Genomic DNA, 23,504 nt, shown 5'->3' on the forward strand with positions numbered 1-23,504 from the left:
CATTGCCACGGTCTGAGTTTTGGTTTAAGCTTCCTTCTGTCATTGAAATGCCCTTCCTTCTCATTGTCCATGTCTTCAAATCCTTTATCATCCATCAAGTCATGGATCAAATATTATCACATCAGAGAAGTCTTTCCAGATTTCCAAGGGAGCATGAATGGTTCTTTGTGCTGGTTCCAATGTTCCCATGCCTGTGCCTCTGTTATGCTGTACCATGTTGAGTATGTTTAGTTGGTTACGCACTCATATCTTCTACATCAAGACTGTGAGCTACTTGAGAGCAAAAATCATGGGGTATTCAACTTTGTATCCTCATTGCCTTGCCCTTGGGTAGAAGCTCTAAGATATAAATTTCTTCACTTCTTGCAAAATACAAGAAACATTTATGGAACAGCTGCTCTCTGCTAGACACTGTTCTAATTGCTCACTATTGCACCAGGAACATTGAACAAAAGAGGTCAAATTCTTGCCTCGTGGAGCTTACATTCTAATAAAGGTAGGCAGAAAAAGGAATGAAATAAATCAAGTTTTAATATTGTGTTAAAAGATAAATATGATGAAAGAAAAATTAAGCAGTGAAAGAAGTTAGACACATTAGGGCAGAAGATGCAGTTTTAAATAAAGTGATCAATGAAGGCTTCACTGAGAAGGTGATATTTAGGAGAAGACCTTAAAAAATAAAGGAGCAAGCCATGTGGCCATCTTGGAAAAGCATAACTTAGGCACAGGGATGAGCAAATTTAAGGCCCTATAAAAAGAACATACATGCACTGTTTAAAGACTGATAAGGATCCCAATATGGCTGGAACGAGAAGAGAAAAATAATGAGTAGGAGAATGGAAGGGAAGTGAATAGCTCAGGTAAGATTTTTACCACCATTGTAAAGAAATTTTAAAATGTAGATTTTGCTTCAAATGAGATGGGAAATGACAGAAGGAATTGATTTGATTTGAATTTTATTTAAATAGAATTACTCTATCTACTCAGCATTTCTGTAAAAAGCAAGGTGTAATTCCTTGAAGTACTTGAGTCATGATAGAAAGTTTGGGATTGGTGGCAGAATAGTGATGACATAGATTGTGTCCTCAGCGTGTCACAGGGGAATGCTCTGCTGGGAGTCAGACACACCTGGTTGGAGCTTCCATGTAGCATCTACCAGTTTTGGTATCTTAGGCATGATATAAATCAGCCTCCCTGAGCCTCAGTTTCCTCACCTGTCATATGAAGAAAACAGTGCCTCCCTAATCATTCCAATCACTTTGCAATTATGAGGTTACAAGGAGATGATAGTGTGAAAGGGTGGCATAAGAAAAATTCTACGCAGATGAAAGAGATTCTTGATCTTTAAGAACAGGTGTACCTGTTGGCTGCAGACATGGGTCTTACTGGAGGGTAGGGAAAGAAGGCAATGAAGTGGTGGAAGAGGAAACGCACATTGTAAAGCAGTTGGGAAATCTTCAAAATCTTTATAGATCATTGGAGATCTTGGTCGGCTACCTGTTAGCAATTTACCAAATCCAGTATTGATATGGCACTTTCCCAACCCCCAACATAAAAAAACTGATTTCAAAATATACAATAGACAGGTGAAGATAAAGGCAGAAAAGTTCTGTTAGAGTGTGTTTCTTACATATAGGCAGTGTATTAATTAATATAGTTGTAGTAAATGTGTTATTCATGTACAAATCAGTGAGTCAATACCTGAAAAGAGATTTTGCAGCCACATTTGGTGGGGAGAAGCAGTCTGTGTGCCAGATACTGAATATAATAGACATTTTAGGTAATTTAGTCAAGTGAGATGTGATAGTTGAAATTGACACAATCCATAGAAAATGCATAGCGTGAATTGTCTGAATTTATTGTAGAAAGAAACATGCATTTTTCAACATTTTACAGGCATTCACTCTTGATTTATCTACCTGTACTATTAAAATTCTTTGTGGTGCATGCAGACCTCTTCTAGCTAAGACCTCTTCAGGAAGATAGACAAACAAAAGATTTATTGAAAATACACTTGAGTTGCTTTCAGAGTTTATGTGTTTGGGAAGGACAAAACCAAGGCTAACTTTTGAGAACTCAGTAGAAGAAGCACATAGAGACTTTATTCTAAATTGCAGCAGTGCTTTAATTGGCATCTTGCTCTATGATAAGATTTCAGTCTTGTCTTACTGTCCACATTAAATAATTCTGGGAGATCACTGTATTTCCAGCTCTGCTAGGTCACATTTTACTTCTGATAAGTGGGCAAGAACCACAGCCATAACTGCAGAGAATCCATCTCTGTGTTATAAGGTGGTGGCATGAGAGGGCTGCACTAAATATTTCAAGGACTCTTCCATCCGTGACCCTGCTATTCTATGAGCATGATAGAGACTCCGTGGGAAGGCAATGATTTTACTAATTTAAAGAAGGTCAGTTTTTAAGTTTACTAGCACAGGAGAGTGGGCTCAGATCTTTTAAAAATACTTTCCAAAAAAGATGTGTAAAACTTTTAACTCTGAAACTGCATACATTTTTAGGAGTTGAGAGCTTGTTTTGAGGTCAGGTTTTAATCCTCTTTCTGTCACTTACTGGCTCTGTGAATTTGAACTTGCTACATTATCTGGGGTTTAGTCTTCTTATTTTTGAACGATTCTTTGGTTATCCTGCTGAATATATAAATATATAAATATTCAACAGGAAGTATAAATATTTTTGCATCATTGAAATTTAAACATGCCCAGAAGAAATTACTAATAGCAGCACAAATCTTCTCCATCGACTATGTGATCCCAAAGCCCATATTTATTCTAACTTTCTAGAAGCAAAAATGCAGTAGGAGTGTTCAAAATGAGTTTTGTTTGGTTGACAAGAGCCTGAATCCTGAGAACCTCGCTGGGAGTTGCTTTGTCCTGGAGGACTTGTGAAGCAGAACTGGAAAAGCAGGATTGGCTGCTCTTGGATTGTCCAGGAGCCACATAGGTGTGTCCTTTGAAACACAAGCCAAAGAGAGGAAAACAATTACCAAGTAGAGAGGGTTTAAGACTTTAAACAAACCAAAGAAAACTTAACCCTTTTCTTAAAATTTTTATGTTTCTGCATTTTAAAATAGAAGAAATTTCATAATAAAATCAACTATAATACATAGTTGAGGAAATAAGCAACAACAACAACAAAAAGAAAAATTCAAGGTACATAGAGAAAGAATCAGACACAAGGATGAAGGGAGAATGTACATTGAATAAACTCCTAAGGATAAGTTGAGTCACCAGTTTCACTGAGTTTCTGGATAGATAGGTGATGAAAAAGAAAAGACCAAGTCACATAAATCTTAGAAGCAGAAAAAAGAAATCTGACTTTAGGGAACGTATTTTTTTCCCTTGATTCATTTCTGAATGAAAAATTTTCCATCTGACTTCATGAAAGGGTTACCAAGTGACATTGTGGCCAAGGTCAGTTTTGCTCATCGGGTGCATTATTGGAATTCCCTGTCTTACTTACTTATTCCTAGATCCCTCCCTAGGAAGTTTTAACTGAGCAAGTTCAAGCATAAAAACTAGTGTATACTATAGTAGATTTTGTCTTAATCCAAAACATGTATAGAAATTAAGAATTCATTAAATGACTATTACCTCTTTTGATAATTTGAGGAATCTAGTGAGGTTCATCCAATTTTGTTTTTAAGCAGGAAAAAAAATTTATACTTAAAATATCAAATGACTTAAGACACAAAGAAAGATGACTTGAATTCATGTGGTTATAAACAATGCAGGACAAGTGGAGTTGAAATTTTAAGTCTATTGAAAATATTAAGTCTAGTAAAAACCATGCTAATGTTATTCAGTAGAGGTTGAGAAGTTCTCAGATTAACTAGGTATTCAATTACTGGATATTTCTCCAAATACTGTACCTCATTATATCAGATTGTATGTAGAATCTTTTCTCTCAGAGTTCACCTTATTTGTAAAGTATTCATAATGCTTATCCCTTCCTCTAGGTATTCCTTCTTTCTTCTTTTCCAAGGCATTCCCCAGGCCCCTTTATATATAACTTTTTCATTTCCTTACACAGTTGTGAGATACATAGAGCCACGTGATTGCTGAGTCCACAGACTTCTCAATGGCCAGCCAGTTATTCATTTCAGCAGCATTGGCTGATTGACGTGGTAGGTATGGATTAAAGAAACATTAAAGAAATGTGTAAAAAAAGGGGGGGGGATCAGTGTTAATAAGATAAACATAAACTATCTACATATCCATCTATCTATCTTAATTTAGGAAATGCCAGCCCGGCACAGTGGCTCATGCCTGTAATCCCAGCACTTTCAGAGGCTGAGGCGGGCAGATCACTTAGGCCAGGAGTTTGACACCAGCCTGGGCTGCATGTGAAACCTGTCTCTACCAAAAATACAAGAATTAGCTAGGAATGGTAATGCACACTTGTAATCCCAGCAACTTGGGAGGCTGAGACAGGAGAATTGCTTGAACCTGGGAGGAGGAGGTTGCAGTGAGCCAAGATCTTGCCACTACCCTCCAGCCCAGGGAACAGAATGAGACTCTGTCTCAAAAAAAAATAAAAATAAAAAATAAAAGAAGAAGGAAATGCCTAGACCTTTGGCCAAATTTTCTAAACTAGAGAAACAGACATTGCTGTGAATCATTTAATTTTAAAGTGGTGACTTGCTTTTGCTTTTAATTGAATAGGGCAATTATTACACAAATACAACTCTAAGAGCTACTTACTAAATACATATTCACTGGGGTTTAAAGAGGTACTCCTGATCAATCCATCCCAACCCAAATCCAGCCTGTCCTTTAGTTGCTTCCTTCTCCCTAGTTTAATTGTTTTTACATCCCTAGATTGAGCCATTCCCCCCTGCTCGTCAGGGCATCTTACTTTGGTTCATGTATTCATTCCAAGGTTTTCATGTGCAGTTAAAAAAATTATGGCACTAAAATTCCCTACATTCAAAACATTCATAAGGCTAAAAGTGAGGCTCAGGCAGGTAAAGTGGCTTGACGATGGTTACATAACCATTAAGTGGCTGATTAAAAGTTGAGCTTACATCTTGTCTATGTCTTCTGCTTTTTCTGCTCCTCCATGTGGCCTTGCCTATTAGACTACATCATAGACCAGACCTCTAGGATATACTCCAAGGATTTGGGGTCTGGGTACCAACGATTATAGGTGTGTACCAGAAGCTTGAATGAAGCAAAAGTATTATGACACCTGCAAGAAGAGGTAGAGCTTTGTTCTCCATCTTCTCTGAGAAGATGAGAATGAAAACATAGAAACTTAAGTGACTGAGTTGAGAAGCTTAATTGGCCTTAGGGTGAGAGTCAGTAGTGTCTGGGTTGGGCATGTTTTGATTCCCATGCCCAAGCCTAATTCTTATCCTTAGAATCATATGGAAAATAGTGGGCTAAGTTCTGGGGAAATATGATAGTAGCTTCCTGAACTTACACTAATCACACCCAGGTTATGAAATGGAGCCAGTGGGGAAAAGGAGCATTTCCAGACCAAATCACAACGGAAGTTGGTAAAGGCCATGCTTCCTGAATACACATATAAAGTAACTCAGCTAAGCAAAGGGGTAGTGTTGTATTTCTATGAACTTCTTGAGGCATGCCTTAGATCACTTCGCTTAATCATTATTCTCACTGCCTTCTCCTATACTTTTCTGCTTTGTTCTCCAGTAGTAGCACTATGGCTTAGAGATACAGCACAGACCCTGGAATCAGGCTGCTTGAGTTCAAATTCTGTCCTCCTCCTTTATTAATATAGCAGTACTAGCAAACCTCCCTGAGCCCTTATTTCCTTATTTATAAAATTTAAGAATATCTATTTTTCATAGTGATTATGAATTAAATTAACTACTACATAGCACTTAGGCATTCATCACTCAGCTTAATGCCTTAAAACAGAGTAACAATACAGTTCATACCAGCTACTGATATTACTACTTTTCCAGGTCTAAAACTTCTGTTTTTATAGTTCAATATTCATTTTCAGGAGAGACCTGAGTAGGGAAAAAACAAGTACTTCTGAGCACTCAAACTATATTGTTTGCCCATACATCCAACTGCATGAGACAGAGTTTGTTATCCTTTCTCTTTGAATTAGGCTCAGCAAATTTCATTCTTCTCAGGAGCAACTAGCTGCATGATTACATGGGTCCTTAGATTGTGAATGTGTGCTAGCCCCTCATTTCACAGGCTGAACTTGTTCAAAGCAAGCTCCTAGCAGTTGTGACAGGAACCAGGTTTCCAAACCTGCCATGCTTATTCACTTCATCTCACAGTTGTGCCTCCTCTCTTAAGAAAATTGTATTGTTAGAAACTTTTACATGACAAAAATACATTCACTTAAAATTGATTTTAAAAAATGACAGCAAGAATTTTTCTTAAATGTACCTTTTCTGCTTGTAGACAGACATGGGTACCAAAATTATTAAATAAAAGTAGACAGATCCTTTTTCTTTGTCCAATACATTGCTATTTCACTTGTGAATTTTAAGTTAAAAAATCACCTGAGGATGTCACTTTGATGAATGCTTTCCTCGATTATCACCAAATTCCATAAATCCTCTTGAAAAAAAAAAAGAGAAAATAAGAATTATGATTCAGACTGAACACGAGTGTTAGAATGATCACTAAGGTGTTGTATTATGTTTGAACCATACTGTTCTTCTCTAGATTTTTCTATGTCAGAAATAAGACCTACAATTTCCATAAAAATTCATAGTAGACAAGCAATTTAAGCATAGTTATCTTTGCATCTGCCAACAAACCAATTTGTTAGGTAGCTATTCACAGATAAACTCCATAAAGGCATATATTTTTGTATTTTTTTTTCAGTAATATATTCCCAGGGCATAGAACAGTGCATGGCAAATAGTAGAAATTAATAAATCTTTGTTGAATGCATTTTTATTATCTCTTTTTATATGTGAGAAAACCTTTGAAGCTCAAAGATTAAACAAGCTGTCCAAAGCACATTGCTGGTACATTGCAAAGAAAAGTGAAAAACTTGGCTCTCCAGAGTAATTACTAAATGCTAGAAACACTATGCACTATGGCTCAAGGACTGAGTAGCAGGGTATCTGCTGAGATGGTGAAAGATAACTAAAATATCGTTTGTGAATCATAGTCTAGTGGAGAAAACAGACGCCTCAGATGCAAGTAATTTAAAACAATGTGGGGGATAAAAGTTGTTACGAAGATTTCTGCAAAACATTATGAAATCCCTGAATATGAAAAACGGAAATTTCTAATAGTAAGTGTCTATGACTTTTTTTGAATTGGGCTTTAGAAAATGATTAGACTTGCCAAGTGAACAGGGTGGTGTTTTGGCTTGTGTGCTAGGCATTTTCAGCAGAGGGAAAAATCACATACACAGATATTGGGGTTTTACACAAACATGATCTGCTCTGAGATGAAACTCACTTGTCATTGGGGCTTCAGGTTGCAGGGGTAAGGAATGTGACTGAAAGATACATTGGCATCAGAGAAGGACCTTTTACATTAACCTAATGCATTTGCTTGGATTTTGGAGGCAATGGAAATTCATAAAAAAACTTTCAAGCCTGTCAGTGATATGACCAAATTTACATTTTTTTTGATATAAAGTTTTGGTAGTAGGTAGAAGATGAATTGGTGAGACAGAAAGAAAGTGGAACTTACTAGAAATTCAATAAAAAGACAGAAAAAAAGTGGAGCTCATTTAAAAATCCAGTAAAAAGAACTTGGGAAAGAGATGATGAAGGACTCAACTTGACCAGCTAGTCAGTGGAGCGGAGGAAGAGAAATGTACATAGGGTACATATACATATACCTAAGGAAAGTATATAGGGTAGAATACTTGACAATTCAATGAAGATGATGATGAGCAGGAAAGATTCGAGAAGATCCTTAGGTTTCTGGATTTTGTGTGGATGATGATGTGACTTAGTGAGATATGGAAGAGGGTTTTGAGTGAGATGATGGACTTGGGTTTAGACCAGTAGAGTTTGAAATATTGGTAGGAAAATGATGGAGATTTATTGCAAGCAATCAGTTATTTCATTTGGTGCTCAGGAAAAATTGCAACAGAAATGTGAATTTGAAACTCATTAGATTATGGGCAGTATTCCCAATGTGCAAGCTGCAATGTGAAAAACGAAGCACATTTGGAATCTTGAGGAACAATGACATTCGGAGGGCAGGTGCATGAAGAAAAGTCAAATGAAAAGAATGAGAAAGAACAGCTAGCAGTAGAGAGAGAACCAGGCAAATATGTCATGGAACCAAGAGGGGAAAATATTCCCAAGAATTAAGGGATCCCAAAGGGTGAGAGGAGTTAATAATATATATATATATATATTTTTTTTTTCTTCAGAAAAATGATGAGCAAAATGCAGTTGCTGTAGCTCCAAGATAATCCAAAAGCAAGTGGAGAGAACAATCTGGTCTATTCACTGTCCCAAAAGCATGTCTCTAGCATTTATTATGCATCTGACACACCACTTAGGCATCAGACATACTGGAATAAATAAAGCAAAATTCTCACCTTTATGAATCGTCATTACCTCTCTCATTCTCTCCTTCAAATCAAATCTTGTTTGGTCATTTAAGGCCCAAATTACATCTTGCTTTTGCCATAAACACTTCCCTAAGCACACTGTCCCCACTGACAGCTCCTTTTGCTGGAAGGTGCCTGTGATATTTGGCTGGCATTTATCTTACTAGGCATTTTTAGTTATTGCACTGTGCATTGGCTTATGTAATTTCACCATAAGGACTGCAAATTATTTAAGGAGAAGGGACTGACAGTCTCAATTTTTCCTTCACAGTCCGTGTCCCCCCTTTGTACATATTAAATGCCTAGCAATACTTTCTGATGATCTCGTCCTATCCCCCACTCCCTATTTTGTTTGTGGTCTTCTCTTGAACAGTGAATTATAGGTATGTCATGGGTCCTGACTCTACCACCCACTACATCGATCTCTTGAGCAAACATTGCTGTGTCTTTGAGCAAAGATCCTTCAGTATTCCTCAGTCAAATTGAGGTAGATGGGCTTTAGGTCTGATCCACAAGATATATTTCCTTAATTAACTCAAGTTCCTGATGTTATGTGCCAGATACTGTGTGCTCTTGCAACCAGCCGGACAGGTGATCTGGTCTCTACCTTCACCTAGCTACTGATTAAAAATAAATAAGTCATTCAGATGGTAACAAATATTATAATGACACTATAACAAGGTAAAGTGATAGAAAGTAACAGGCAGCGGGAATGGAAGAAGACAGTATTAATAAGAATGGTCATAGAATCACTTTCTGAGAAAACGACTTTCAAATTAGCTGCAGGCCCAAGCATTAACCACAAGAAAATGAGAGTATTTTAGGAAGGAGGGAGAGCAAGGGAAGAGAGCCTTAGATGCTAATACGTTCTAGCAACAGAAAGACCATTTACCCAGAATATAATGAGGGAAAGGGAAAAGGTAGATGAAGTGCCTTGTCTGAGCCCTAGAGCGGACAGCAATTCTTTAGCATATCAGAGAGTTGACTTTTATGGTGAACCCAGAGGAAAAAGTCCTATTTTATACTTGGAAAATTCCCTAGGGAAGGAATGAAAAGAACTATTAGTGCTCTAACTCCTTGCTTTGCTGTGTTAACATAACAATACTAATTCAATTGGAGCCTAATCTTTAGTTTGTATCTAATGGGTGGTGCTCCTGTTGTTGGCATCTGACTTTCCTTCTTGTTTACATTAACAATCTTGGAAAGGCAACAGTTGCAAAAGCCACCACAATAAGATATGTAACAATTAAAAGAAACATCTGTGAGTTATAACAATTTGTGGAGCAGGATTGCATGACTCTGCCCAATCAGATGACAATCTATTCATTTAAGAAGATCAGAGATTACAAAACCCTTAATTACTCCTACATGGAAGTGGTTCTTAATCTGCTATTGGTTAAAGACCCCTTTGAGAATCTAACAGAAGTCATGAACACTTTCCCCAGGAAAATGAAAAAATAATCACATTGACACAAAATATTTATAAAAATGTAGTATATATCCAAAGGACTATAAACCGTTCTACTATAAGGACACATGCACACGAATGTTCACTGCAGCACTGTTTACAACAGCAAAGACCTGGAATCAACCCAAATGCCCATCGATGATAGACTGGATTGGGAAAATGTGGCACATATACAGCATGGAATATTATGCAGCAATCAGAAATGATGAGTTTGTGTCATTTGTAGGGACATGGATGAATCTGGAGAACATCATTCTCAGCAAACTGACACAAGAACAGAAAATGAAATACCGCATATTCTCACTCATAGGCGGGTGATGAAAAATGAGAACACATGGACACAGGGAGGGGAGTACTAAACACTGGGGTCTACTGGGGGGAAAAGGGGAGGGCCAGCGGGGTGGGGGAGCTGGGGAGGGATAGCCTGGGGAGAAATGCCAAATGTGGGTGAAGGGGAGAAAGGAAGCAAAACACACTGCCATGTGTGTACCTATGCAACTGTCTTGCATGTTCTGCCCATGTACCCCAAAACCTAAAATGCAATAAAAAATTTAAAAAAAAATGTAAATGCTTTGTGGAAATTTAAAGCTGGTCTATGCAGCCCAGAACATCTGATCAAGGGCATGGCTTTCAAAAATGTCTGTATACCAGAATTACCTGAAACGCTTGTTGAAAGACATATCCATGGCCTTGTCCCCAGAAGGATGCAAAATGGGATGCAGAAATCTGCATTTAGAAAAATAAATTCCCCCAAGGGATTCTGTAACAGGTGGATAGACCATACCTAGTCAAACTCTACTTAAGGATCTATAAAGGAGAAAATTAGAGAGCAGAGGCTCAGAGTGGTGGAGATTGAACACACCTGGAGTTCAGAAGATGGAATTTCATCATGGAGCACTGAAATTGGGGAGATTAATATGGGTAGGATAAAGCATACAGTGAGGTAGTAGTGTTAAATCAGAACTATGTAGGCAGAAAAAAATATGTTTTGGGAATTAGACACAGGCTTGGAAGCAGGCTGAGAACACTGGAAAGACTCTGGGACTGGTGATCTATCCTAAGGCAATCCCTCATGATGAAAACCAACACTCATGCTGTGAGGTTCTCTAGATTGCCTCTAAAGAGATTATCTATTGTCTCTGCTAGCCTTCTTGAGCTACTCAAGCTGGAAAATATAGGCAGGACTCATCACACCCATCATGAATGAATGTATCATCACCTCTTACCTGCATCGCGTAATCACAGTGCTTGCATGGGGTAGGCCATATATTATTTTAACTTTACAGTTAAAATGTGAGCAAATAGAGGCCTTCAGAGTGGGAGGGCCTCGTTCAAGACCACCTAGTAAAACAGCACCTGAGTTAGGATCAGAGCTTGGCTTTTTTGTTCTTTAGTGCTTTTCCTCTTTCCTATTTGGTCTTGAGAGTTAAAAAAAAAAAAATTTCTGATGGAACCACTTGATAAGAATTTGCTTATCCCCAAGAATTCAGGGCAATTAATTCAGATGCAAAATATATCTTCAGTAGGGCAACATTTTTCAATGAAAAATAACACATTGGCTTGTGCCACAAATTTTGTTTCTCACATATTTTAATGTCATGTGGTCATTGTGTGGTCATTACCAACTTTGAACTTGACAAAAAACAAGGTTTGTCTCAGTGCTTACGCGCTCCTGGACATGGAGCGGAGGATGAACTCGACTGCATTCTCAATGATCTCTGTACCCAGGAGGTTTAGGAATTTGGGGAAGTCTGGCTTTGGGTCTTTGCCTGAGTCATCTGGCTTATCTTCTGGCTTGTCTGGTTTGTCATCTGAAAAACAGAACAGAATCTCAGAGGTGATTTTCAGCAACAAAGAAGGAAGTCTCCTTTCCATGTGGGGAACCCTTAGGATTTTTTTTGTGGCCCACTTAACGAATTTCATAGCCTTATATGAGTATATTCCTCAAACATTTCATGCTTGTCTGGTTAAAATCTTCACATACATTATCTTATTTATTTCTAAAAACAAATAAATCAACAGGTAGACACTGGCACTGCCTTGTGAGTGAAAATAAATAAATAAATAAAACAAACAAACAAAGCTCCCAGAGGCTAAGTACCTAACCCAGAGTTAAGCAGCTAGTAAGTGCCAGTGCCAGGACTGATGTACAGAATGTCTGTTTTTCCATCTGATCTCCATGCCCATGGTAATAATAATACTAAAGATAAATTATCAGCTTGGTGGGGTGGCTCTTGCCTGTAATCCCAGCACTTTGGGAGGGTGAGATGGGAGGATTGCTTGAGGCCAGGAGTTTGAGACCAGCCTGGGTAACATAATGAGTCTTCCATCTCTACAAAAAGTAAAAAGTAGCCAGGTGGGGTGTTGCACACCTGTAAGCCCAGCTACTTGGGAGGTGAAGGCAGGAGGATCACTTGAGCCCAGAAGACAGAAGCTGCAGTGAGCTATGATCCTTTAACTGCACTCCAAGAGACTGGGTGACAGAGTGAGAACCTGTCTCTAAGAAATTCAATTAATAAATAAAAATGAAATATCATTGAGTAGCATTTGCTGAGTACATGCCTGTAATAATCTAAATGAATTGTCTTGTTTTATCCTCATAGCAATTCTGCAAGGTAGGAACAATTATCCTAATTTAAAGGTAAAGAAATATAACTTGAGAGATGTTTAGAAACTGGTTCAGTCACAGAGTTAGTAAGTGGCAGAAATACAATTCAAACCATGTCAGTTTGGCATGAAAATTTGGATTCTAAAGTACTCTATGATGAGCTGCACAGTCTTTGAACAAAAGTTACACAGTTTGCACTTTTTCTAAGAAGGTTCAAAATAACAATAATGATGACAAAGAAATTCAGAAAAGTTAAGCAGTTTGCGCTTCTTTTAGAAGATTCAAAATAGTATAACAATAATGACGACGAAGAAATTCTATCACTTTCATATCACCTAATAGTTTCGTAAATAGCGATTTTACAAATGTTGTGTAATTTTACCCCCACACCAATCTTACAGAGTATGCATTTTTTAGCTCACTGAACTGAGAAAGTGAAGATTAAGTGGCTTACAGAAGACCTCACAGAGAGTAAAAAAAATGCTGGGATGATTACTGCAGGCTTCTTACACTAGACTCTTAAGTGCCTTTTGGAATGAGGGCCAAGGATCCGAGTGAAGTTGATTACATTCAAGATCCCTTGTGGGCTTTTTGACTTTGCTTAGTTGTCTTTATTTTCAGGAGATGAGAAGAGATGGAAGAGCGATAGCAGCTACATGTGGTCTCCCCTCTGAGCCGTAGTCACAGGATAAAGTGGGACCTTTATTTTTAAATTTTATTGTACCCTGACAAGTAGTGTTATCAGACTGGGTAAAATAAAAATACAGCATGCCTAGTTACATTTAAATTTCAGATAAACAACAAATGCTTTTCTGGTACTATAAGAATAACCCATGCAATAATTAGGGCACACTGATGCCAAAAGATTATTCATTGTTTATCAGAAGTCCAAGTCTAACTGGGTTTCTTGTATTTTTTCTGGCAACCTCAGACAAGTTTTAACTCAAGAAGTCCCAACGTCTAGACAATGTACCAGTGACTTTGGATTTAAAAAATGTAACTACCTTTTGTGTGGAGGCTATCAGATTATGTCAGAAGCTTTACATCTATATTAAATCCTAAAATGGAAACTATTAGTAAAAAGATTGGCAGACAATTCTATGAGTATTTATTGTTTATTATGATGCAACTAAAAATTTGATAGAAGAACCATTTGGGACTTATAATTAAAATCAATATACTAATCATCATGTAGGAATCATCATGTATTCACATATCCAGTTGTTGGTTCCTTCATTCAAAAAGTATTTTTGAGCCTACTTTAACAATTTTTAATATTTTGGACCAGCCTTCACTCTCTCACCCAGGCTGGAGGGCAGCTCACTGAAGCTTCAACCTCCTGGGCTCAAGAGATCCTCCCGCCTCAGCCTCCTGGGTAGCAGGGACTACAGGCACATGCCATCACAGCTGGCTGATTCTTGTTTTGCATAGAGATGTTGCCCAGGCTGGTCTCAAACTCCTGGGCTTGAATGATCTGCCCGTGTTCGCCTCCGAAAGTGCTGGGATTGCAGCTGTGAGCCATCCTGCCCAGCCCGAGCCTACTATTATGTGCATAGTTATACTAAGAGTCAAGGTAAAAAAGGACAATAGATATGAGCTTCACATAAAGTGCTGGGCAACCCAGGTACTCAGAAGAATTGGTTTGTTTTCATCGTGGAAAGGAGATGGAAGCAGAAGTCTTGTATACGGTGCCTATTGAGCAGATAATGTACCAGTGCTTTCAGGACATGCCTTAATCTTCATTCAGCTCAGTAGTGGTATCAGTTTTATAGGAGAGAAGACGGATGATCAGGAAAATTAAATGACTCACCGGAAATCACTCATCTAGAAAGTAGCTGATCCAGGGTTTGAACCTAATGTTTTTCTTAACTCCACAAAGCACATTATTCACATTACATAATACAACCTCCAAACAATTGTTCTGTAAAGACATTTACCAAGTGCAAAGCAGTAATTTCTTGCGTAAAAGATGAGATTTTTTTCCCTGTGTTTCTATCTAGCTATGTGCAAAATAAATTCTATTGAGTAGTTATTTTAATATGACACTAAATGCTAGCTTTTCAAGATGCGAGAAGCCTGGGATTAGAGTGGGTGGAAATCAGAATCTCAGCTTTAGCCCGTGAACCCCATATATATTGAGAGGATTAAAGTGTGGTGGATTACATGCTCTGGAGTTTTATACACCTGTCTGATTCCTGCCTTTAACAAAAAATTAGCCATGTAAACTTGCACACAGTCCTTAACTTTGCTATCTCTCAGTTTTCTCATATGTTGTCAGGATTGAAAGGTATTTTATATATCACATATATATACACACACATACATATATCATATATACATATAGATATCATATATACACCATCTATAACAGTACCAATCCCAAGGTAAACTTGCCTTATATAAATAAATAATGAATGAATAAATATTGTTTTATTGCTACTATTAATATTAATAGCAACAAAATTATTTATAATTCACTTTCTCCTCTAGTGCTTTAGAAGACAATATAAATTTTTAAAATGCCATTAAAATATCAAGAAATTTATATCCTAGAAACAAATCTTCAAAGGCAAGAATTTGATTTTTTTTTCAAGTATAATATAGGATAGCCTTTATTTACAGTAACTACCTTGTTGAATTTCTTAGTGAATGTGAATATAAATGTTCTTAACAAACAGTATTGCTAATATTTGTAGTTTTTATAGTTTACAAAGGAATTATGAAAGTGAATTCATTTGGCCTGGTGACGTTAAATAGTTATCCCATTTTGCAGATAAAGAAACAGGTTTAAAGCAGTGAACTGATGTAACCAGTTTCAGAGTTTATGGGAGACAGTGTGGCAACTGGTCTTTGGTACCAAATCTCACCTTTCACTTCACTATAGTGATTACTTTAGGAGTAGAATGGACTTAACAATCTCTAGTGGCCATATCTAGAGTAATTCTGCTGTAATGTCCGCTGTGTAATGTTCAGCCAAGTTACATTCATAGGATTCTCTTACTAAATGCTTGCAGTCTCTCTGTCTTCTGTCCTATCATTGTGAATGACACTCACAGTCTTTTGCAGACAAAAATAAATTAATTAATGAGAAGGCAGCATACAGCCTTAGCTTCTATGTGCTTGGAAAAGATGGGAAATAAGCAGTTGCTGAATAATAGTAGAAAGAATCTAGGAACTAAGATTTCAGTCCCAGGTGCCACTTCCACCTGTCTGTGTGCTCCAGTAATTTGCCCTCTGCAAGCTGAGTTTATTAACCCGTAGAAAGGAAAATGATAAAACTGTGCATGTTTGCACAGTTGGATTACTATGAGAACCAAATGAGATTATACATGACAACAATAGCAGGTAGTATTTATTGCATGCTTATTATCAACCACTTACTCTTCCAATTAGTTTCATTCCTTTTATCCAATTTTCATGATAGCTTTATGAGAAGGTTAAATGTCCCCATTTGTATGTGAGGCCTAGAGACATTGAATAGCATTTCTAAAGTCACATTTCTGGTTAGTGGTAGAGCCAGGCCTAGGATTTTTATTCCAGAGTACATACACTTTATCATTGAACATTATTAGGTATATTTATCAAAAAATAAATGCCACCCAGCTCCCATGGAATTTATACCAGAATAGCATCATTATATCATAAGAGTATATAAAAAATGTCAAACTTCATTCATCCACTGAAAATAGAGGCTAGGTTTTTATGAAAATCCTACTTTCTTTGTGTTAGAATGCACAACTCTTGTCTCCCAGGCCAGTGCTCTTTCTGCAGTGCCCAAAGGCCCCTTCTTCCTTTTATGTTCTGAATCAGTGCCACCAACTTTCTCTAGTCACTGCCAACTACTGAACAATTCATGGGCTGTGATCAGAAGCACTTACCTGCATAGCAGGTCAGGATTAAGACAAGCAGTCCCAGGACAACTGTCAGCCGAAGTACTGAGACAGCCATTCTGGTAGCACTGGGTACTGGTGCACATAAATTGTTCAGACACATCTGAAACAGTGCTCCATTTATAGGACCTACATAGGTGACATCATCTGCTTTGGAATTTAGATGTTGCATAATATATGTCTGCATAGCTTGCTTTTGGATCTGTACTAATGAACCCTGCCCTATCATTTAAATCAAATGTTTTTCGTATAGGGAAAGAAATCCCTCTTGATTTTTAAAATTTGTATCTATAAAGAGTTCTGGAGTGAACCTCTTGAGGCTCATTTCAATGCCAGCATTGATAATTGATATCAGGTAGAATTACTCATCAGTGCCAAGCAGCAGGCAACAAATCAGATTGGCAAGACATGCCAACTCCCTCCCTGTACACTCTGTGCCTTCCCTTATGCTCTGAGACAATTCTTTGTTCCCACAGGGGCATGCCCTTTCACTCCCCAGCCTCTGCTCTTGCTCTTCCTTCTTCCTCAGATACCCTCCCTCTTGTCTCCCTTTAGATTAATCCTATGTATTCCTCAGTTCAAATGCCCCTTTGCTATTGTAAACAGTGCTGCAATGAACATACATATGCATGTGTCTTTATAATAGAATGATTTATAATCCTTTGGTTATATACCCAGTAATCCAAAATGCCCATCAATGATAGACTGAATAAAGAAAATGTGGCATATATACACCATGGAATACTATGCACCCATAAAAAGTATGAGTTCATGTCCTTTATAGGGACATGGATGAATCTGGAAACCATTATTTTCAGCAAACTGACACAAGAACAAAAAATCAAACACCACATGTTCTCACTCATAGGCAGGTGTTGAACGATGTGAACCATGTGCACAGGGAGGGAAACATCACACACTGGGGTATGTTGGGGGGGTGGGGGGCTAGGGGAGGGACAGAGGGGGGTTGGGAAGTTGGGGAGGGATAACACTGGGAGAAATGCATGATGTGGGTGATGGGGGATGGAGGCAGCAAACCATCATGGCATGTGTATACCTATGCAACAATCCTTCAAGATCTGCACATGTATCCCAGAACTTAAAGTACAATGAAAAAAAAAAATGCCCCTTCTCTGTGAAACATTCATGATAACCTCTCCACCCTTCTCCAGATAGAGTCTGTTGCTTCATTATCTGTTCTATGGCATGCTTGATCCCATCGTATAAGAAATAAGTGTTGGCCTGGCACAGTGGCCCACGCCTGTAATCCCAGTACTTTGGGAGGCCAAGGAGGGTGAATCACAAGATGAGGAGTTCGAGACCAGCCTAGCCAAAATGGCAAAACCCTGTCTGTACTAAATGTACAAAAAATTAGCTGGACGTAGTGGTGGGTTCCTGTAATCCTAGTACTCAGGAGGCTGAGGCAGGAGAATAGCTTGAACACAGGAGGCAGAGGTTGTAGTAAACCGAGATTGGAGCACTGCATTCCAGCCTGGGCAACAGAGTGAGACTCTGTCTCAAAAACAAGAAAAACTGTTTTATTTTATTTATTTAACTTTTATTTTTCTCTCTTTTTTTCATTAACTTTTATTTGAAGTTCCAGGCTACACATGTAGCCAGAAGGATGTGTAGGTTTGTTATATAGGTAAATGTATGCCATGATGATTTGCTGCACAGATCAACTAGTCACTTGGCTTTTTATTTTTTATTTTTTGAAATGGAGTCTCGCTCTGTCACCAGGCTGGAGTGCAGGAGTGCAGTGGTGCAATCTCGGCTCACGGCAATCTCCAACTCCCTGCCTCAGCCTACCAAGTAGCTGGGATTATAGGCATGTACCACCACACCCGGCTAATTTTTCTATTTTTATTAGAGACTAGGTTTCACTATATTGGCCAGGATGATCTTGATCTCCTGACCTCGTGATCAGCCCACCTCTGCCTCCCAAAGTGTTGGGATTACAGGCATGAACCACCATGCTCAGCAGTCACCTAGGTATTAAGCCCAGCATCCGTTAGCTATTATTCCTAATGCTCTCCTTCACCGCCCACCCCCGACAGGCCCCAGTGTGCTTTGTTCCCTGAAACATGTCCATGCGTTCTCATAGGAGAACTGTTTTGATAGCTCTCTTCTCTTTCACCTTGTGTGTCTACTTATTTGTTGATTGGCAAAATATTGTACATATTCATGGTGCACAATATAATGTTTTGAAATAGGCATACATTGTGAAAAGCCTATTTGAAGCTATTTAATGCACAGATTACTCATACTTATCTTTTTTTATGTGTGGTGAGAACACTTAAAATCTGCTCTTAGCAATTTTCAAGTATACAATACAATGTTATTAACCATAGCCAACATGATGTACAATAGACTACTCAAATTTATTCCTCCTGTTTAACTCAAATTTTATATCTTTTGACCAACATCTCCCCAATCCCTCCCACTATCCAACTCCCAGTCTCTGGTAACCATCATTCTACTCTGCCTCTGAGTTCATCTTGATTAGAGTCCACATGTAAATGAGATCATGTGATATGTATTCGTCTTTCTTTGTCTTTCAGTGCCTGGTTTATTTCATATAACATAATGTCCTCCAGATTCAACAGTGTTGCAAATGATAGGATTTCCTTCCTTTCTTAAGGCTGTATAGTAAATAATATTCCAGTGTATACATATCACAGTTTCTTTTTCTATTCATCTTTTGATGGACACAGGCTGATTCCTAGCCTGTGGGTCTCAGGAGAAGAATGTTTTATTACTTCTGAATCCTCATGGAGCCTACTCTGGTGCTTGGCCTTGGTCTCACCTTTGACCTCACCACCTCTGAAAGTTTGTTCTGGTTCTTCCAGACAGAGATAGGTGATCCTCTGGTGTACCTGATAGATCCCTGTTTAAATGTCTTTACCAATAGGCTGTAGGCTTCTTGAAGGCAAAACTACCTATTTTAGAGTTTAATACATATTACCAGAGGCACATGGCAAATACTCCCCCTAAAAAAAGATGAAAAAAGTAGTTTTGGAGTTGATTTAGACCAATCACTCTCCGCCACTGCCAGTCTCCATTGCAGTGTTCTCTATACCTATGCCCATCACCATGGTCCCCTTGAACAAAGTCTACCTTACCATCTTTTATTTTCTTAAAGAATAAATAATTAACTGGATTAAATATATTTGTACTTGGTGAAACAGAATATTGAACTTGACATGCTGCTATGTATCTCAGGTGTGAAATAATCTTCCTTTTCAATATATGCAAGAGAATAAAGTTTGGTTCAAGTCTAGATGATACTGGTTATCCTGAAGAATGCTATAAATTCAGTTAATTGGATGTGGACTTGGGGATACCTAAACTTATTGATTAACCAATACTTACACTTTGCATGTGTCAAAGACCATTATAAAAATGGAAAAATTAACTGAAGTATGGACAAAAGGAGGTTCATCCAGCATCTCAGAGCCAAGGCTAAGGCAATGCCTCTTACTTACTAGTTAATACTCTTCACAAGGCATCGAACCACTTCTGGAAAGTAATCAGGAAGCTCTGCTTGCACCTCGTGTGGTATGACCTTCCCAGGCCTCCCCATCTCATCTTCTCAAGAAGACACTGGCCTTGTCTCTCTTGTACAAAGGGTTGTAAATCTAGACTCTAGATCAGGAGAGATAGGGTCAGAGTCTCTAATGAAATATAGACATTAGAAGGCCTTCAGTGAGGTAGATTTATGCCATCAGGGTCACTACTGATGACTGAGCACTGTCATTGTCCAAGGGGCTAGTGGGGGAATGACATTCAAGTGTCCTCTATCAGTTAGGCCATGGGTCCTGACACATTGCTGTGTTTGCCTGGGAAAGGGTGCATATTTTTCTAATTAATCACCAGGGCACTCTATAGGCAAGTGAAGGCCTTAGATACGGCAACTCAAGATGGAAATTTCCTGGCTTCTTAGGAATAACAGCTGGCTAGGGCAAGCAGACAAATCCTAAATCAGCTGCTTTTGGTGGTCTGGTGTCAAAAAATTAGCACTGCCCTGAGTATCTGGAAGCCGGCTTCGATTCCTGTCAGTAACACTAGCTCATTGCATGGCCCTGATTCAATCCCCTTCAGTTTCCCTGCTCATTGCTCTTATTCTTTCTCTTCCTTTGGTTTGTCCCTCATAGCTTCAGGTCTCAGCTAAAACGTCTTGTCCTTGGTGAAAACTTCTGTAACCCTCTAATCCAGCTCAAATCCCTATGTGATTAACTTTTCTACACTCTGTATTCTTTCTTCTCAGCACTTAATTTTGATGATTTAATGTCTCTTTTTCCAAAGAATGTTGAAATCCCAAAGGAAAGTATTCTGATCAGTCTTGTTCAGGGAGATGGCTTTGGTGTCTAGGATAGTGCCTTGTGTGTAAAAGATACCCAACAAATATACATTAAATAAAGGAGCTAATAAATAATTCTGAGAAGAGAAACCAGGTTCTTTTGGTTATTATCTATGTGACTCTGGCAAATGACTGATACCTTCTGAGTCTGTTTCTATATCTGTAAAAGGGACATAATATAAATTCCTGCATATATACCAGCAGCTTTGCAAGGATATAGGAGATAAAAATAAAACACCTGATAACTGTAAAGAACCTTTAATATTGGCCATATTAATAACAGTTACAAGCTGTGATTTAGCTTTCACTGCCATAAGCAAGTGAATTTACTTTAGGTAGAGGAGAAACAGATTATGAAAGAGGATTTTATCCATTCTGGGAAGAAGAAGATAAGAACCTTCTTCTACAACATGATTCTAGCTTGGTAAGAAGGTATAGGAATGAAGGAAATAAGATATGTTTTAATTCTTATGTATTTTTCCAGAATTAATTAAAAATCATCTGAGTTTTTTTTTTTCTCAAAGTAGAAAAGAATTACAATTTGGGGTGGCACTAGTGGTTAAAAGCATGGGCTTTCAGATCACACAGAACAGAGTTTGAATTTCAGATTTGCCACTTACATGCTGTGTGACACTGTAACTTTAAAATATTTTCTAATTGCTCTGTGTCCTGGATCCAGTGTCTCTAAAATAGGAATAATGATACCTCTTGGTGTTGTATTGAAGATTAGATAAGAAAACTTGTAAACCTAGTAGAATGCCTTACAAATACTAAGTGAAAAATAAGTAACAGACTATTCTAGTCTAGTCTAGTCTAGTCTACATTGAGTTGTCTTAGAGGAGGAAGTAACATTTTAGGACTATCACCACCACCTCCACCACCACCAATGATAATAATAGGCTACCTCCTCTGGTCAGTGGTAGCCTATTATTATTGATACAATGTATCAATGAAGTTGTTGAGAGGCTACCATTACTATCCTCATTTTTATCTAAGAAAATTTAAGCTTAGAGGAGTTTTCCCGGGGTTACAAATCGTATCTGAGCCAGAGCAGGAATTGGACCTAAGAACATGTGATTTCAGTGTTCCTGCTTTTAGCTATTCTGTTAAATTGCACTGCATGTGCTCATGAATGCTACTGGCAAAATGCCTGGGCCAAGTAAGAAACACCATGTTACCAACCTGTTTGCCAACTCTGCTTTTTTCATTAGCCTCTGAATAGTTCTTGTCTATTTCATTCACTATGTTTTAGCTCCTTTAGAATAACAAACATGCAGCTTACATCGTGTCTTTTATGTCCTTGGTAGAAAGTGGACTGAAGATAGGGTTGCAGGATAAAATACATGATGCCCATTTGAATGTGAATTTCAGATAAATAATGAGGATTTATTTTAGGATAAGTATATACCAAATATTTTACAGGAATACTTATGCTAAAAATTATTTGTTGTTTAGCTGAAATTAATTTTTTCTTATATTTTTAGCTGAAATTTAAATTTAACTGGGTGAGCATCTGGTAAATTTATTTGTGAATCTACCTGGAGAAGCCCTATGATTCTTTTCTTATTAAAAAACCTGTGATCAGGAGTGCAGAATAGGACTGAGAGAGGTTACATAAATGATTAAAGAGTAGTATGAAAGAAGCTGAAATCATATGTGGAAATTAGAAGTTATTAAAGGGCTCTGGTTCCTCTTTAGTATCACATCAGGAATATGTTTTCTTCTTGCAAATCTCATAAGGAAATCATAAACCCCTGGCTTGTTCTTGGTTCATTCCAGCTAAAGTTTCAGACTAGAGTTGGAAGGGATGGATGCAGTTTCAGATAGGGTCCCATTCCCATGGTGTCTACATGCCGAGGAGTGGTAACACTCTTTGGTACCCTAATCACCTTCCTCCATGTAGCTTAAACATTAGTCAATCTTCATGCCACACATCCATTCAACAGTTACTTTTTTCCATGAACATTTATTGAGCTTGTACTATTTGCCAAGTACTCTGCTAGTCACTGGGGACAAGAAAATACAAAACAATAGTCCCTGACCTACCTTTGTTGAGGAGGCAAACAAGTAACCAAATAATTGCAATTTAAATATGAGAAATGCTAATGGAGTTGTGAATAGATTCCTAGAGGAGCCCAACAGGGAGTGGTTAACATTGCCTGTGGGAGGGGGTCATGGACATATCATTGTATAGGCCTTGAAAAGCGATTGAGTAGGTGTTCACTATGCAACCAAGGTGTGGAGAAGACACCTCAGGTGGGAGGAATGACATTTGCAAAGATGCAGAAGCATGGAAGAGCACAGCATATTTCTAGGAATGAACCTCAAATTCTTCAGTGTTATTAGAAGTGAAGACTGAAGTGAACTAACTGAATCTCAAAATATGTTTTAATGCATGAACATATTGGAAGGAAAAAATGGAGGTGCAAGAGAAGAAAAAAGTAGCAGAGAATGTTTGGGGGTAGGGAGTAAAAAATCATTAAGTATTTAAATTCATAGCTAAGAATTTTTTCTCTCTTCCTGTTTCCGAATTAGAATTTCAGATAAGGACATTGCCATTCATCAAATTATATTAGAATGTGAATTTTCTTTAACTGTTTTTTCCCCACAGAACCAATTTTCTCACAAAGTGCTATCAGT

General features: G+C 38.0%; 1 protein-coding gene and 1 long non-coding RNA gene across 2 annotated transcripts; both read right to left on the minus strand.

Annotated features, from left to right (window-relative positions):
• Window positions 1–1,837: 1,837 nt before the first annotated feature.
• On the minus strand, window positions 1,838–6,568 carry LOC144581545 (uncharacterized). The gene is made up of 2 exons (XR_013532483.1): window positions 6,509–6,568; window positions 1,838–2,968 (listed from the first exon to the last, which is right to left on the minus strand). It is a non-coding gene; the product is annotated as an uncharacterized LOC144581545 (long non-coding RNA).
• A 5,010-nt stretch (window positions 6,569–11,578) lies between these two features.
• On the minus strand, window positions 11,579–16,599 carry C2H5orf46 (chromosome 2 C5orf46 homolog). The gene is made up of 2 exons (XM_017968746.3): window positions 16,493–16,599; window positions 11,579–11,817 (listed from the first exon to the last, which is right to left on the minus strand). Exons 1-2 carry the CDS (start codon window positions 16,560–16,562, stop codon window positions 11,669–11,671), a joined length of 219 nt encoding a protein of 72 aa, XP_017824235.3. The 5' UTR covers window positions 16,563–16,599; the 3' UTR covers window positions 11,579–11,668.
• Window positions 16,600–23,504: the final 6,905 nt, after the last annotated feature.

Source organism: Callithrix jacchus, chromosome 2 (genome assembly GCF_049354715.1).
Source record: "Callithrix jacchus isolate 240 chromosome 2, calJac240_pri, whole genome shotgun sequence".
Classification (NCBI taxonomy): Eukaryota; Metazoa; Chordata; class Mammalia; order Primates; family Cebidae; genus Callithrix; species Callithrix jacchus.

Bases quoted from the DNA above. Each gene is read 5' to 3' on its own strand.
- C2H5orf46 (XM_017968746.3), bottom strand. From the start codon at position 16,562: ATGGCTGTCTCAGTACTTCGGCTGACAGTTGTCCTGGGACTGCTTGTC. The intron at 11,818-16,492 runs GTAAGTGCTTCT...TCTGTTTTTCAG, and splicing joins AATCCTGACCTGCTATGCAG to ATGACAAACCAGACAAGCCA.